At 39.8% G+C, this 17,875-nt stretch overlaps 1 protein-coding gene and 1 pseudogene across 6 annotated transcripts in view; both read right to left on the reverse strand.

Moving 5' to 3' along the window:
- Positions 1-17,875, reverse strand: part of PHKA1 (phosphorylase kinase regulatory subunit alpha 1) — a 168,770-nt gene that overhangs the window by 36,485 nt on the left and 114,410 nt on the right. For all 6 annotated transcript variants that reach the window (XM_040467720.1, XM_040467719.1, XM_040467718.1 and 3 more), the window contains exons 17-18: positions 4,334-4,412; positions 1,232-1,398 (exon numbers count right to left, since the gene is read on the reverse strand). In XM_040467720.1, the coding sequence (XP_040323654.1) occupies positions 1,232-1,398; positions 4,334-4,412 (246 nt within the window). The remainder of the gene's footprint in view (positions 1-1,231; positions 1,399-4,333; positions 4,413-17,875) is intronic.
- Positions 6,988-14,308, reverse strand: LOC121025243 (splicing factor, proline- and glutamine-rich-like; annotated as a pseudogene).

The following is a 17,875-nucleotide window of genomic DNA, read 5'->3' on the forward strand; positions in this document are numbered from 1 at the left end:
AAGTGACTTAGGCACAATATCAAATTTAGTAATATATGTGTATATATGTGTATACACATATATATCATTAAAAAGTTGTGTTTTAGAAAGTAATCCAAAAGAATGAGTGCTACAGATAAAAATCCCAACTACCCATAGAATAGCAAACAACCTCAATATATGATTATTCTTGTCTTGTTTTCAAAGTAGTTGTTTATGCCAAGATAGATATCATGACTTTGGTAATTATTAATAACAGGAAATAACCTTGTATTTAATGTATTTTTCCAACAAAGAAATTCACACTATTTTAGATCTAACAAAAACAAATGCAGAATAAATTCAATGATACTTAGGTGAGTAAATGCTGAGCCCAAAGAAGAAAATCATCCTGAATGCTGATGTGTTGGTCTATTGCATATGAGATAATGCTTGCTACTTCACTAAGGAAAGCCAATTATTTTCTTTTCTCTAACACACCACTCTTAGGATAAAGAAACTGGCTGCTTTAAGAAACAGACTAACAGTCAAAGACACAATGAAAGCAGGCAAACCATATTTTAGATAGCTAGAAGAATAATTCACTCTTATTGGCCCTTCTCTTTTTTGGATTCACACAATGTAATTCTTGCCCTGCCTAGGTTAGTATTTTAACACATTAGGGTGTTTCTCAGCCATTTTTAATATATGCCCCCATGATGCTTTCTCACTATATAATCTTTGTATTCCTAGCAGCCAGTCAGATTTCTTGTGCTTTATTTGTCTAGTTTGTAGTATGAAAGCAATAGGCACACTGAATAGGCTTTTTCAAACTATGCGGACCTCCCCAGAGATTCTGTGCCCCAATAACATTATACATAAAAAGTACTCTGAGATTCTTAGTTTTATGCTTTTAAGTGTCAAAAAGCAGTACTGTATATGTATAGTTCTCCTACTACATGCTTGATTAAATACCTCTTACCATTGTTTCCTCTCATTTTGAAGTCACTAGCCATTTTCTATACCCAGGAAAGAAGTCTTCCCTAACCTTAGTAGGAGATAGTCAAACTCCACACTTCACAATCACCACAGGGATATTAGACCAGGAACCAAAGGTAAGTAGAAGGATAAAAAGTGAAGCCAAACAGAAGTAGAAATCTACGTGTATTAAATAGGAGTGAAGCTGCTGGTGGTGAGAAATATTAAGGAGGATGCTCAACAATACTTTGTATTCTTACCCATCAAGGCCACTGCCTTTATGAAGCTTCCTTACCATTACTGGTTGAACTGTGGCCATTCATCCAGTCACCTGGTTCCAGCTCATTATAGTTATCATCGTAATCTTCACTGTACAGCTTACCCTCAGGTCCAGGATCCATGAAGCTCAAATGTGTGCAGCAAGATGTTGTCAAAAACTCTGACAATTTACCTGTTTGAATCCTGACAATTACAGGGCAAATAGAAAACAGAAAACCAGAGGAAATCCTTTAAAAACAACACATTTCAGTGAAAAAAAGGATACCTAGACTGTTTGGCTGTGGGACTCATAATGTTTATATAACAGTGTATATTTTGTAAATATGAAATTACATAGCACTCCTAGGCATGGTGTAGTGTAGGTTAGGGTACTGTGTTAATAAAGACTACAATTACGGGCTCACAATCTATCAGCAGATCAGTTTGTTCTCTTTCACCGTCATATACTCTGTGGCTAATGATGTCAAATATCTGGCCAAAATTTCCACTGGCTGCAGAGAAGCTGGGTCAGAATGAAAATAAATCATCATAAATCTATTGCATTGTTTAAAAAAATTCTCAAAGATCATCTTTTAAAATTTAATTTTAATTTTTTCTTTTCCTTAGCATGTTTTTTTTTTTTAAACTTAAATTCAAGTTAGTTAATATACTGTGTAGTCTTGGCTTCAGGAGTAGAACCCAGTGATTCATCTCTTACATATGACACCCAGTGCTGATCCCGAAAAGTGCCCTCCTTAACGCCCATCACCCATTTAGCCCACCTCCCCACCTCCCCTCCAGCAACTCTCAGTTTGTTCTCTATATTTAAGTCTCTCTTATGGTTTGCCTCCCTCTCTGTTTTTATCTTATTTTTCTTTCCCTTCCCCTATGATCATCTGCCATGTTTTCCAAATTCCACATATGAGTGAAATCATAGGATAACTGTCTTTCTCTGACTGACTTATTTTGCTTAGCATAATACACTCTAGAGAGATCAAAGATCATTTTTAAAAAAATTTAATGTTTATTTATTTATTTATTTATTTATTTATTTATTTGAGAGAGAGAGAGAGAGAGAGAGAGAGAGAGCAAGCTGGGAAGGGGCAGAGAGCGAGGGAGATATAAATCCCAAGCAGGCTCCGCACTGTCAGTACAGAGCCCAATGCAGGGCTAGAACTCATGAACCATGAGAATGTGACCTGAACTGAAACCAAGAGTTGGACGCTCAACTGACTGAGCCACCCAGGTGCTCCTAAAGATCAAAAACCAGAGATGGTATTTGAAAATTTTATGAATTATAGAGAATTGTAGGTCATATCCTCCCCTGTCTACAAAACCAATTGTAAAACCCAAAGGGAAAGTCAGTAGTACTGATCTTCTAAAAAACACAACTTGGCACCTGATGGGGCCGCCACCAACAACCTGTACATATTCTAGGACAAAATCAACTGAGGAAGCTAGTGTGAGTACCGGGCCTGGTTGTTTTCTCAGAGAAAGGATGTTGTCCTCCTCTCCCTGAGGAGCAGTGATGCACTTCCCACTTCCCTTCACAGACTGGAGGGGCTGGCCTTCTGCCTTCTGTGAAGTGAGTCACATATTGTTGCTCAAGCCAAAAACCCACTCAAAGCAGAATTGGTGGACGGTGCTCAATAAAGGCCATTACTCAAAAATAGATTAAAAAAAAAGAAGCCAGCTTGAAGGGGCTCCCAATGGCCAGACCTTGGATAATTTGAACACTGAAATGAGCAATGACAGGAATAGAGCATGGCAAATTGAATAAAATAAGAATCAATGAATCTATGCTGACACTAATACTACAAAATAAAAGGGGATAAAGGGAAGCTCTTTTTAAAATTTCATTAAATTTTTTTTTGAGAGAGTGAGAGAGTGTGTGCATACATGTATGAGCAAAAGAGGGGCAGAAGGATAGCGAGAGAACTAAGCATGTAGCCTGACACGGGGCTCGATCCCATGACTCTGGGATTATGATCTGAGCCAAAATCAAGAGTTGGCTGCTTAACCTACTGAGTCATCCAGGCACCCCAGAAAGCTATTTTTTTAAACAGAAGGATTCTAATTAATATGCACAGAATGATAGAAACACAGACTTATCACTTTAAAACCCCAGTAATGACTAATTCAGCAGTGGAAGATAAGACGGGTTAAAGACTGTCATAGAAAGGATAGGGAGAAACTTAGCAAGATACTGCTTTAACCAAATTGAAAGACATTCTGCAATATAACTGACCTTCCTTCTTCAAAACTGTGTTGAAACTGTCACAAAAGATCCACAAAAGGCTGGGGAATTATTCTAGACTAAAAGACATCAAGGAGATATAATAACTAAATGCTAATATGTGATCTTTGATTGGGTCCTAGAGTGGGAAAAAAGCTATGGGAAAAAACATTATTAGGATAATTGGGTAATTTTGAATATGGACTCTATATTAGATAATAGTACTGTATCAATATTAAATTTTTTGAGTGTGATGATTATATCTCAGCTATGTGTGAGAATACTCTTGTTCTTATAAGACAAAATGAAGTATTTAGGGTTGAAGAGTTGTGATGTCTTTGGCTAACTCTAATACTTCAGCAAGTATGTGTGTGTGTGTGTGTGTGTGTGTGTGTGTGTGTGTGTATGCACACACATATGTATGTGTGAGAGAGGGAGGAGGATATGGAAGAAGAGAAGAAGGGAGGGAGGAGCTAGAGGAGGGGAAGGAAGAGGAGGGAGAGAGTGTGTATGAATGAGACATATGTTAACAGGGAATCCTGAGGAAGGGTATATGGTGTTCAATAGTATTCTTATACATTTCTATAAGCATGAAAGTTTTCAAACTAAAAACTTAGGGAAAAGAAAAAAAGAAAAGCATCCATAATTAAACAGTTCAGTAACTTTTTTTGCTTTTCAAAGAATAAGTTTTCTGGTCCACTGAATTAATGAGGTTTGGGCAAATTTCCAATCCTTCTCTATAACATTAGACTCTTTGATTCGATCTATCAAAAATAAGTTCCTCTAAATAGGATGGGACTATATTGTTAAACACACAGAGAAATGCATCACAAGTCTACCATAACTACAGCCAGCTTCCAAATTTCATTTCATTTCACTAAAGAGTGCGCAGAGGTCACTTACCTTGCTCCACCAAAATAGCCATCCTGCATTTTTTGGAGTGCTGCTAGGATACTTGAATTCAAGCTGGTTCCATCTTCATCTTGAAATGAAGAGAATTTTAAAACAATCTTAGTTTTAAAAAATCTTAGAATTTTAAAACAATCAAAGTGTTCACTTTGAAATAAGGGGTCTCTTTCAATTATTTCAAACCAACATTCTGGTGGTAATGGTACAAATGAGACAATCCTGTCTACCCTGTATTTCAACAATTGATCTGACAGTGAACAACACTGTAGAATAGGCAAGTGGTAAGGGATGATTACCAATAGAGTTTCTCAAAGACAGTACCTTATTTATCATAAGCACTTAGCACAGTGCCTGATGGCAGATTACTTAATGGATACTGAAAACTGACAATAAAAACAGCAACCATTTGTTTAATGTTATGTGCCATGCACTGTGCTAAAATATTTTATATATTATCTCATGTAAGGAGCCTTAGCTTGTGTGTGTGTGTGTGTGTGTGTGTGTGTGTGTGTGTGTGTGTGTGTAGGCACAGAAAATAAAGAAGGCTAATAATTATCCGACTTTATGTGAAGGGGATCGATCATACTACACATACTCTTTTGTGATCTACTTTTTCTAACTTATCCCTTGTAAAAGCTATATAAGATTCCATAGCAGACATTTAAACTGTTTTTTAATTCTAAGCAACACTGTGATGATCTTTGTACCTACATCTTTATGCTCTTATTCTGTGATTTCCTTAGGATTAATTCTAATAAGTAAAACTGTTAGGACAAAGGGAATACTTGCTAATAGACTGTCAAATTGTCCACTAAAAAGGTTGTACCAGTTATATTTACACCATCAGTATAGAAAGCGACTGTTTCCCCACATCTTTAATAATCATCTTTTTAATCTTTGCTTATCTGCTACTTTAAAGAAACAGTTTTATTACTAGTAATATTGGGCATGTTTTCATGTATATACTGGTTATTTGTATTTCTTTTATGATTTGCCTGTTCATGCCCTTTTTCCATGTTTCTATTAAGTAGTTTATCTTTTTGTTAATTGACTTTCAAGGGGTCTTTATGTTTCACGAGTATTACCCTTTATCATATGTATGAAAAATACGTTACCTACTTTGTTATTTGTCTTTCAACCTCAAACACAGTTCATTTTTATATAAAAGATTTGTTTAAATTTTCATGTTTTTGAATTTGCCAATTTTTCCTTTTCTGTGTCTTGCAAAGGACAGTTTTCTTCAGCTCAAGATCACAAAAACATTCTCCCATATTTCCTTTTAATATTTTATAGGTTTATTTATTTTTGCTTAGATTTTTAATCTATTTAGAATTCAGTTTTGCATAAAATGGAAAGTAGCAGGCCTAAATGAATGATTTTCCTAGATGTATTTATTTATATTCTTTTTTCTCACGTTTTTATTTTAATTCCAGTTAGTTAGCATACAGTGTAATATTAGTTTCAGGTGTAGAATTTAGTGATTCATCACTTACATATAACACCTAGTGCTCATCACAACAAGTGCCTTCCCTAGTCCCCATCACCTGTTTAACCCATCCTCCTGCCCACCTCCCTTCTGGTAACCATAGGTTCATTCTGTATAGTTAAGAGTGTGTTTCTTGGTTTTCCTTTCTCCCTGCAACCCTGCCATGTTCATTTGTTTCTAAAATTCCACATATGCGTGAGATCATATGGTATTTGTCTTTCTCTAATTTTTCTTAGCGTAATACTCTCTAGCCCCAACCATGTCATTGCAAATGGCAAGATTTCATTCTTTTTTTTATGGATGAGTAATAGTCCATTGCATGCATGTATATACACACACACCACTTCCTTATCCATTCAGCAGCTGATGGACATTTAGGCTCTTTTCATAATTTGGCTATTGTTGATAACGTCCTTTTGCCTCTATTTGGATTGTAATCTTTATCATTATTTTAATTATGATGGATCTGTCTTCTCTTATTGTTTTTAGTTTTTAAAAAAACCTGGTTATTATTGTACATTTTCTATTCCATATGAATTTATTTTTTTTAGTTTATTTATCTTGAGAGAGAGTGAGCAACTGGGGGAAGGGCAGAGAGAGAGGGAGAGAAAGAAAATCCCTAGCAGACTCTGTGCTGTCAGTGCAGAGCCTGGGCTCGATCTTAGGAATCATGAGATCATGACCTGAGCTGAAATCAAGAGTCAGAGGCTCAACTAACTCTCAATATTAACTATTTTTATCTAGTAACAGAGTATCTCTCTAGTAATTAAAGTATCTTTTTATGCTCTTCATTAGTTTTATAATTTTCTCATATGATTCTATGCATGTTTCTTATTCAGCTTATTCTTATATGATTTACTTTTCTAGAAAATTTGTTAATTTTATCTAGATTTACAAAATTAAACTTGGTATTCTTTTATAATTTTATTATTTTTATAACTATTTTTCTATTTACGTGAAGCATGGTTAAAAATCATTGGTACACTTTGGAAATTCAGTGGCACAAGATACACTACCATAGCTTGAGAGACATTACATGGCTAAAACAAAGGAAATAAGGGGGAAAAAATCCCATTTCAAACACTGCATTATGTAATTGTACCTGCCCAAATGGACCATTTATAAATATTAGGTCAATAAACTGCTAACATCCATTAAAAGGCAGCTTTATTACTGAAATGCAAGAATTTGAAAGATTGGTATCTAAACAAGAAAAGACAAAAATGAACTGAAATGAAAACCTAGATATCACATCTAAAATCAGGGCTTTTTGTTTGGGCCTTCGTACACTTCTCTCCCTCTACCACATTCTTCTGGAGTTCCAGGCCTCATTCCTTGAGGACCCTGTACACCCACAGGTCTCATATCTCTCTGCCCAAAATGCTTAGTACATATGTTACTTCCCACCATGGAATGACTCACGGTTGCTGGTGGAACTCCAGAATTAGCTTCATAACCTATGCCACCACCACCACCTAGAGGTAGAAATTTCTGGCCTCCTAAACCATAGGGCTCTGCCATGTTCTTTGCCCCTCTACCATCCATTCTTATGTCTCTTTCTCTTGGATCCCTCTACCCATCTGCTATAACTTTACTCTCTTTGATGTCTCATTCTTCCATCTCACGTTGACCAGTCTTTATCTCTTTTCCCTTCTACATTATTCTCTGTTGCCTTACTTGCATTTCTTTATATTTCTTCATTTCTTGATTGTGAAGTTCTTCCATGTATCTTAATTCCTCCTAGTGTCCCATCAGATCTTCATGCAAAATATTTGCTTGATGCTCACGATAGGCATCTCCCATTTCACTTTTCGATTTGTCTTGCATATCTTTCATGTTTTTATTGATTTGTTTCCTTTGATGTTTTTCCATTTTATTCAAGGGCTTCCGTTGCTGAAAATATTCATACTCAAATGTGCCATACTAGGCGAAATGAGTAGGGGTTTCTGTCTCATTTTAATACACTGAATTCTTCTGTGCGAGTTCTTCAGGAAGACCATCTTCATCATCTAATTGTTTGGGTGGTTCCACAATGACGGGACAAGGAGTTGTCAGTAAGAAAAACACTCTCACTGCATCTTTCACATGCTATTCTTGCTGCTGGTTTAGAAGCAAATTCAACAATGCCTTTCCCTGCAGGTTTTCTGTGATCATCCACAATTACAACAGCCCTTTCAATAGGACCAAACTGGCAAAAGACTTCTTCCAACAGTTCATTGGAAACATAAGATTAAAATTCTGAATGGAAAGGGCAGCATGTATGGCAAAGTGAACTCAAAGCTGGGTTGAAAACTCTCATGGGTTCATCATAAAATTCAGCTTTGGCAATTTTAGCCAATGCTCTAGATTCAAGTTTAATAAGTCCAAATCCTTTCTTTCTCCTGGTTCTCCCTATTTAGCCTTTTGAATTCATCCTCCATGATATCTGCAGATAGATTCCCAGCAAACAACCAACAATGCTGAGAGTAAGTTTTCTCTCCATCCCTCCTCAAGAGAGATAAGTTGGCTTTAAACTCCTCCAAGTGGGATATCTCCTTGCTGCAGCCACTAGGCCTACTGGATGGGGGATCCTGGTGGTGCTGCTGTTGTAGGATGAGTAGTGCTGCTAGCCTCTCCAGGGCTCTCTGCCACCTCAGTGGGCAGTACATAGGCCCATGTTACCACAGGGCTTAGGCCTGTCTGCACTTCGCCACCTTTGAGGCAGCTTGTGGGTGGAGGCAGTGGGTGCCCAGCCTGAGGGAATAGTGATGACCCTGCTGCTTGACAACATGGTTGGGGGCACCCAAGGGAGCACTGAGGTGACAGGTGGCAGGAGGGTGTGGGTGGGGCCCAGCCTTGTGGGGGCCCAAGAGATTGGGAAAGTGGTGAGTAGTGCTAAGCTGGAGGTTGGAGGAGCATTGCCTACTCTGAGAGCTGGGCCAGGTCCCTGAGGCACAGTGGGCTTGGACAAATCCTGTGGTGGCAGCAGAAGTTGCTGTGGTGGTAGTGGCCTCAGGGGTGGCTGCTGCTATTGCTATGGCGGGATTGGGGGCTTGGTGCCACCCTGGTCCAGGCTGGGCTCCAAAGATCTACAGTTCTGACTGAGGCCCAGGCAATGCAGCGGAGAGTGGAAGTTGTGGAGGCCACCGTGGCCACCACTTCCTCTACAACAGTGGAAGCTGCAACTGGTACTGCTATAGTTCTGGAATTGATCACAAGAAATGTCTGTGATCAAGGGGCAATTGAGGGGGAAGCAGAGAAGATACTCAGGAAATGTGGAAGCCACCTTGCTTTGCACAAGATGGCAGATGACACAGGTCTCTTTTATAATTTTAAAGGTCTCCTCCATTTTTCTTGCTATATCCCCTTTCTCATTCCTAATGTTGTTCTTATTATCTGTTTTCTCTCTTTACTCTGAAGTCTATTTTACCAGATATTAATGTAGCCACTTCTGATTTTTTAAGATTAATTTTACATAGTGTATCTTTTCCCGTTTTAAATTTTCATTTCAATCTACCTATATTTTTATATGAGTGAATTTCATGAAGACAGCATACATGTGGGTTATTTAAAAAAATCTCTGTCAACCTCAGTCTTTTAATTAGTGCACTTAGGCTATTTACAGTTAATGTAATTAATGATAGGGTTAAACCTACTATTTTCATTATTGTTTTCTGTTTGTTCCTCTGTTCTTCATTTCCTTATTTTCTTCTTCCTGGCTTCTTTAAAATTTTTTTAATTTTATATTTGAGAGAGAGAGAGAAAGAGAAAGAGAGAGAGAAAGAGAAAGAGAGAGAGAGAGAGATCAGGGGAGGGGCAGAGAGACAGAGACAGAATCTGAAGCAGGCTCCAGACTCTGAGCTGTCATCACAGAACCCGATGCGGGGCTCAAACCTATGAACCGTGAGATCATGACCTGAGCTGAAGTTAGACGCTTAACCAAGAAGAGGCGCCCCTCTTCTTGTTGACTTCTAAAATATATAACAAGAATTTCATTTCGATTTATATATACTGTTTTTGACTGTATCTCCTTGTATAGATTTCTTAGTGGTTACTCTAGTTATTACATTACACATACAAACATGGATTATACATATATCACTGATATTAATGTCAACATTTTACTAGTTAGAGTGATGGGTAGAAACCTTACCTCCCTTTCAGCCATTTACCTTTCCCCCATTTATCATGTAAGATAACTAAAGTTTTCTAACATCTATTGTATTTACCTATATTCTTAATCTTTCTACTGTTTTTTCTTTTTTGATGTTCCAACTTTCCATCTTGTATTCCCTTTTCATTTCAAGAACTTCCTTTAAGCCATTCTTTCAGGGCCGATCTCCAGCAGACAAATTTCATTTAGCTTTCCTTCATCTGAGAATATCTTTTACCTGCTTTATTATTGAAGTACAATTTTGCTGGATACAGAATTCTGTTTATAATTTTGAGCACTTGAAAAATGTTGCACCAGTTCCCTCTGTCTCCAGAGTTTTTAATGAGAAATTTGATGTCATTCTAATTGTTTTTCCCATATAGGCAAGGTATCATTTCTCTCAATGCTTTCTATATTTTTTTCTTTTTCTTTAATTTTCAGGAGTTGATTACTACTCTGTGTTTTGGCATGGGTTTCTTTGGGTTTATCCTGTTTGGGACTTTCTCATCTGTTTGAATCTATAGGTTCATACCTTTTGCAAATTTTTCAGCCATTATTAGTTGGAATATTCTTTTTTTTAAGTCCCATACTTTTTCCTCTACTTCTAGGACTCTTATTATGTGAATGGTAGATCTTTTGGTATTAGTCCCACGGGTCCCATTGGCTCTGCTCATACCTCTTCAGTCTATTTTTTATTCTTGTTCACAATGGGTCATTTCTATACTTCTATTTCCAAGTTCACTCTATCATCTCTATTCTGCTATTGAGCCTATCTAGTGAGTTTTTGACTTCAGTTATTGTAGTTTTCAGTTATAAACCTTTCATTTGGTTCTTTATATCTTCAATTTCTTTTCTTTTTTAAAGTTTATTTTGAGAGAGAGAGAGAAGTTTATTTAAAGGATTTTTTTTTAGTTTATTTTTGAGAGAGGGAGAGAGACAGAGCATGAGCAGGGGAGAGGCAGAGAGAGGGAGTCACAGAATCCAAAGCAGGCTCCAGGCTCCGAGCTGTCAGCATGGAGCCTGATGCAGGGCTTGAACCCACAGATGGTGGGCTGTGAGATCATGACCTGAGCTGACGTTGGATGCTCAACTGACTGAGCCACCAGGTGCCCTGAAAGAGTTTATTTATTTTGAGAGAAAGAGAGAGAGAGAGAAAGTGGGGAGTGGAAGAGAGAGAGAGAGAGAGGGAGAGAGAGAGAATCTCAAACAGCCTCCGTGCTGTCAGTATGGAGCCTGACATGGGGCTCGGTCCCACAGACTGTGAGATCATGACTTGAGCCAAAATCAACAGTTGGACACTTACCTGACTGAGCCACCCAGGTGCCCCTATATCTTCAATTTCCTTGCTGAATATTTCAATTTCTTTGCTGAGTCTTCAGACCTCCAAATTTCAAGTGTGGTCATAATTTCTTGTTAAAATACTTTTATGATGACTGAATTAAAATCTTTGTCACAATTCCAACATCTTTGTTATCTTGGGATTGGTGCCTGCTGATCAATTTTTCTTATTGAAGTTCAGATTTTCCTGGATATTGGTATAAGTGATTTCTATTGTATTCTGGAAATATGGGGCATCATCTTAGGAGACTTTGGATCTTACTGAATCTTCTGATTCAGCAGGCCTTTTCTGACACAGTGTGGCAGGGAATGGAGCACTGCCTTGTTACTGCTAGTGGGTATGGAAGGAAGTTCCTCTATTGTTGGGCAGGGATGAAAGTCTGAGCTCCCCACTATTGCTTCTCAGATACTACCCCTAAGGAAGAAAAAAAGGTGCTTCTTTACAGCTATGTGAAGGTAGAAGTCTAGGGTCCCCACTCAGCTTTTGCTTATAGGAGTGGGAATGGGGCTGCAGTTTTTTCTGCGGTGTTCGGCTAGAGTAGAACCATTATTGTCTGGAAGTTTTCTGTCTGGCTAGGCTGCCCCTCTCCTGTTACTCTGGATAGAAGGAAAAGGTTTTTCTTGGGCTTTTTAAGTCTGCACCCATTTGTGTTTCTGGGATAAAAACTTCTCCAGCATCCAGTTGAGAATATACAAGACAGAAGGAAAACCCAGTATATTCACTGCTGTGTCATTTCTCAGGTGCAAAGTCCATAGCCTGTCTCCCTTCTTTTTTCTGACTTTCAGAATTTTCTTAAGTTTGTTTTATAGATAGTGTCCAGGCATTTTTACTGTACTTAGCAGGAGGAATAGGGAGATGTGTATCTACTCCATTTTGTCTGGAAACTAGAACTTTTTTTTCTTTCCAAAATAAAAGTATTTAAGGATATGAAAATTTCCAAATCGGACTCTGGCCAAATCTCTTATGTTTTGATAAGTAGTAGTATCACCTTTTACTTTAAAGCACTAATTTCAGATTTGGTGTCCTGTTTAATCTAAGAATTATTTGTAAAATTTAACTCCTTCATGGTCAATTTTTTTTATTACACTTGTATTATTAGTTTTATGTCATATTCTGACAATATCATCTGTATGACTTCTACTTTTTAAAAAATAAACATTCTTTGTGTATTCTCTTTGGGTATAGTTTTATATGTACCCATAAATACAAAAATCAGGTTTATTAATCTTCCTATATCTTTAATTATTGTTTTATAATCGATCTGTGACATTCTGATAGAGGTATGTTATAGTGCCCCACCATGATTATACAATGGTTTTATCATACTGTCCTTAAGTTTTCCTAAATATCTGCTTTATACATTTCACTGATACTATTCAGTAGATAAAAGTTTATAACTGCTATATTATCTTGTTATACTGTAACTCCCTTTTTGAGTATAGTTGACACACAATGTTACATTAGTGTCATGTGTACAACTTAGTGATTTGGCAAGTTTATACATTATGCTATGTTCACCACAAGTGTAGCTAACATCTGTCCCATTATGTCCCTATTACAATGTCACTGACTGTATTCCTTATGCTATGCCTTTTAGTCACCCCATAACTGGAAGCCTGCATCTCCCTCTCCCCTTTACCTATTTTGTCCAATCTCCCAAGCCCCTCCCCTCTGGCAACCATTAGTTTGTTCTCTGTATTTATAGAGAGGGTGTTTGTGATTTCCTGATTTTGCTTTTTGTCTGTGTAACTCTTATCAATATAAATATCCTTCCTGTCCCTTTTACTAACTTGTACCTTGAATTATATTTACTATTTTTGATATTAATGTTGCCACCATTGATTTCTTTTTGTTAGCTTTACATGATTTATCTTTATATACTTCATTTTCCATTTTTCTATATAATCTGATCTTAGGGATATCTTTTGTGAGTAGCATCTAGCTGGATTTTGCTTTTATGTAATCTGGAAATCTTTATCTTTAACATTGTAATTTAATTAATTCACATTTTAATGTGATCACTAGTACATTCATTACCATTTCACCAGCACAAAATTTCCACGGACAAAAACACACAGCTGTTGGTAATGTAGGCTTTGTGGACTAACAGACCTGCTGGACTCTCTCATAAGCACTGTGACTATGGAAAATGAGTCACCTTCCTTATCTATAAAATGGGGCTATTAATATTACCTATCTGAATAGGATTCTTGTAGAGATTTCAAAATAATGCATTGAAAGCACTTAGCTCTGTGCCTAGCATAGAGAAAATGTTCAATAAACATTGCAGTTATTACTGCTATTGTTACTGCTGTTTTTGTTCTGTGACCAAGTACCAAGTACCAAAACTTTGTGATTCAAATCCAGATCTTTAATGTTATTCTTCTTCCCAAGCTATGGCTGTGTATCTCACTCCAACTATTGGATATTTCAATTTTGAAATCTTTTATCACCACAAATTCAACATGTCCCTTTACAACTGGCATCTTCCTATGGAATTCTCTGCTTCTGTCGATGGTAGCATTATTTACCTAGCCTCTAAATCTTGGCATCATCTTGATTCATATCTCATATCTAGTTAGCCAACATCTGACTTACAGGTGTTGTTTAAAATGACTCTTGTGGGGCGCCTGGGTGGCGCAGTCGGTTAAGCGTCCGACTTCAGCCAGGTCACGATCTCACCGTCTGTGAGTTCGAGCCCCGCGTCGGGCTCTGGGCTGATGGCTCGGAGCCTGGAGCCTGTTTCCGATTCTGTGTCTCCCTCTCTCTCTGCCCCTCCCCCGTTCATGCTCTGTCTCTCTCTGTCCCAAAAATAAATAAACGTTGAAAAAAAAATTAAAAAAAAAATAAAATAAAATGACTCTTGTATTCTCTCCCACTCTATTGTTATTATCATCCAATCCAATGTATCTTCTCATCATCTCATACCTTGATTAGTTTCTTTGATATCAAATTCTCCTCGCTATAATATATACTGTCATCAAATCCATATTCTGTAAACATCACTTTCATCGTGTCACTTCTTGTTCAAAAACTGTTGATAATTTCAGACTTCTGAGAAACTCTGGTTAAATATCTCTGCTTATTTTCATTGTCTTCATAATCTGGCCCCACATTACTTATCCAGTTTTGTTGATAATTATACTCTAACACACAAAACCACTCTATGCAGGTTGGCCTCTCTGTCACCCACTCACAAGTCAAGCTCAGAGAAAATGGCAGTGTAGGAGGATGCTGGGTTCACTTTGTCCTGCTGACTGCTTAGATTCCATCCACATTGGCCTAAATAACCCAGAAAACTACCGGAAGACTAGTAGAACAGACTCTCTTGGCCAAGCATAGACAAGAGGCCAACAGAAGAGGGTAGGAAGGGTGGAGAGGCAGTGCATGCTACACGGACTAGCGGGAGGGAGCCAGGGCAGTGGAGGGGCAGCCCACCAGGCGAGGAGGAGCCCCTGAAGTCTGGCTTGCAAAAGTGGAGGGGCCGGACTGCGTGAGTTCTGACAGCCAGCGGGACTTAACATCTGGAATGTTAAAAGTCAACAGCTCTGCTCTCGGAGAGCAGGGAGGACTAGAGGACACCGGGAGGGAGAGTTGTTGAGCCCCAGATGGACAGAGCTTGGCAGGGGAACAAAGGCACTGGCAAGAGACATTTCCTTCTCCCAACCCCAGCCAAAATTCCAAAGAGAACCAGTTCCTGTCACCGATCTTGCTTGCACCACGCAAATGCCTAACACTGTACTTCTGTGGACCCATTCCTCCGTTGGGCCTGCCTCCCTCCCAGGGCTGCAGGGCCCCTCCTGCGGGGGAACACCAAGGGCAAAGCGAGCTAAGCCTTCCCCTCCCATCCCTGTGCACCTTGCGGGTCCACCCCGGCTAATAAGCCATTGGCAAGATCCCATTGAAGCAGCACTGCAAGCCTGGCAGTGTGCAAGCAGCCCAGACAGGGGCCACACCACTCCACAGTGAGTCCTGCCCCTGGGAGAGGGGAAGATAAGGTACATACCAGTCTGACTGTGGCCCCAGCGGTGGGCTGGGGTCAGACATCAGGTCTGACTGCGGCCCAGCCCACCAACACAAGTTACTCTGGACAGCACAGGGGAAGTGCCCTGCAGTTTGTAGCTACTGCAGGGACTAACCAAAATGATGAAACGGAAGAATTCTCCTCAAAAGAAACCCCAGGAAGTAGTACAGCTAATGAATTGATCAAAACCAATTTAAGCAATATAATGGAAGAAGAATTTAGAATAATAGTCGTAAAATTAATCTCAGGGCTTGAAAAAAGTATAGAGGACAGCAGAGAATCTATTGTTATAGAGGACAAAGGACTAAAAAATAGTCATGAGGAATTTAAAAACACTATAAGTGAGGTGCAAAATAAAATGGGGGTGGCCATAGCACGGATTGAAGAGGCAGAGGAGAGAATAGGTGAATTAGAAGATAAAATTATGGAAAAAGGGGAAGCTGAAAAAAAGAGAGACAAAACAATCTAGGAGTATGAGGGGAGAGAGAACTAAGTGATGCAATCAAACGGAACAATATCCGTATCATAGGAATTCCAGAAGAAGAAGAGAGAGAGTAGAGAGGAGCCAAGATGGCAGAACAGTATGGAAGATTTTTGTGTGTCTTGTGCCCATGAAATACAGCCAGACCAACACTAAACCATCCTACACACATAGAAAACTGATTGGAGGATTAACACAACAATCTGTACAACCTGAACCACAGAATTCAACAGGTATGCGGTGCAGAGAGGTAAATTTGGGGAGCGAGAAGCTGTGAAAGGTAGGGAACTGCTTTTACGGGCAGAGAGAGGATGGAGACTGGGGGCGGGGGAAGAATACAGAAAAAGCACCCCTCCCCAAAAGCAGCTGGAGAGAAAGTGGAAAATTGGAAACAGACACAGGGACTAAACTAAAAAGGGGGAAAGGAGAAAGGAGACACTTTAAATTCCAATAAGACTGTAAACGGAGGGAAGAAGATGGCGGCGTAGGAGGACACTGGCTCACTGCGCATCCTGCTGATCACTTAGATTCCACCTACACCTGCCTAAATAACCCAGAAAACCGCCAGAGGATTAGCAGAACGGAGTCGCTGGAGCCAAGCACAGACGAGAGGCCCACGGAAGAGGGTAGGAAGGGCGGCGAGGCGGCGCGCGCTCCACGGACTGACGGGAGGGAGCCGAGGCGGAGGGGCGGCTCGCCGGCCAAGCAGAGCCCCCAAGTCTGGCTTGCAAAAGTGGAGGGGCCTGACGGACTGTGTTCCGACAGCAAGCGCAACTTAGCGGCTGGGAGGTCATAAGTTAACAGCTCTGCTCAGAAAGCGGGAAGGCTGGAGGACAAAGGGAAGGAGAGCTGCTGAGCCCCCGGACGACAGAGCTCAGTTTGGTGGGGAACAAAGGCGCTCGCCAGCGCCATCTCCCCCGCCCATCCCCCAGCCAAAATCCCAAAGAGAACCAGTTCCTGCCAGAGAACTTGCTCGCTCCGCGCAAACACCCAACTCTGCGCTTCTGTGGAGCCAAACCTCCGGCAGCAGATCTGACTCCCTCCTGCTGCCACAGGGCCCCTCCTGAAGTGGATCACCTAAGGAGAAGCAAGCTAAGCCTGCCCCTCCTGCCCCTGTGAACCTTGCCTACCCACCCCAGCTAATACGCCAGATCCACAGCACCACAAGCCTGGCAGTGTGCAAGTAGCCCAGACGGGCCACGCCACCCCACAGTGAATCCCGACCCTAGGAGAGGGGAAAAGAAAGCACACACCAGTCTGGCTGTGGCCCCAGCGGTGGGCTGGGGGCAGACATCAGGACTGACTGCAGCCCCGCCCACCAACTCCAGTTACACACCACAGCACAGGGGAAGCGCCCTGCAGGTCCTCACCACGCCAGGGACTATCCAAAATGACCAAACGGAAGAATTCCCCTCAGAAGAATCTCCAGGAAATAACAACAGCTAATGAGCTGATCAAAAAGGATTTAAATAATATAAAAGAAAGTGAATTTAGAATAATAGTCATAAAATTAATCGCTGGGCTTGAAAACAGTATAGCTGACAGCAGAGAATCTCTTGCTACAGAGATCAAGGGACTAAGGAACAGTCACGAGGAGCTGAAAAGCGCTTTAAATGAAAGGCAAAGCAAACTGGAAATGATGACAGCTCGGATTGAAGAGGCAGAGGAGAGAATAGGTGAACTAGAAGATAAAGTTATGGAAAAAGAGGAAGCTGAGAGAAAGAGAGATAACAAATCCAGGAGTATGAGGGGAAAATTAGAGAACTAAGTGATACACTAAAAAGAAATAATATAGGCATAATTGGTATCCCAGAGGAGGAAGAGAGAGGGAAAGGTGCTGAAGGGGTACTTGAAGAAATTATAGCTGAGAACTTCCCTGAACTGGGGAAGGAAAAGGCATTGAAATCCAATAGGCACAGAGAACTCCCTTCAGACGTAACTTGAATCGATCTTCTGCACGACATATCATAGTGAAACTGGCAAAATACAAGGATAAAGAGAAAATTCTGAAAGCAGCAAGGGATAAGCGTGCCCTCACATATAAAGGGAGACCTATAAGACTCGTGACTGATCT

This window comes from Herpailurus yagouaroundi, unplaced genomic scaffold, assembly GCF_014898765.1.
Source record: "Herpailurus yagouaroundi ecotype Mexico unplaced genomic scaffold, PumYag 67569, whole genome shotgun sequence".
In the NCBI taxonomy this organism is placed as follows: Eukaryota; Metazoa; Chordata; class Mammalia; order Carnivora; family Felidae; genus Herpailurus; species Herpailurus yagouaroundi.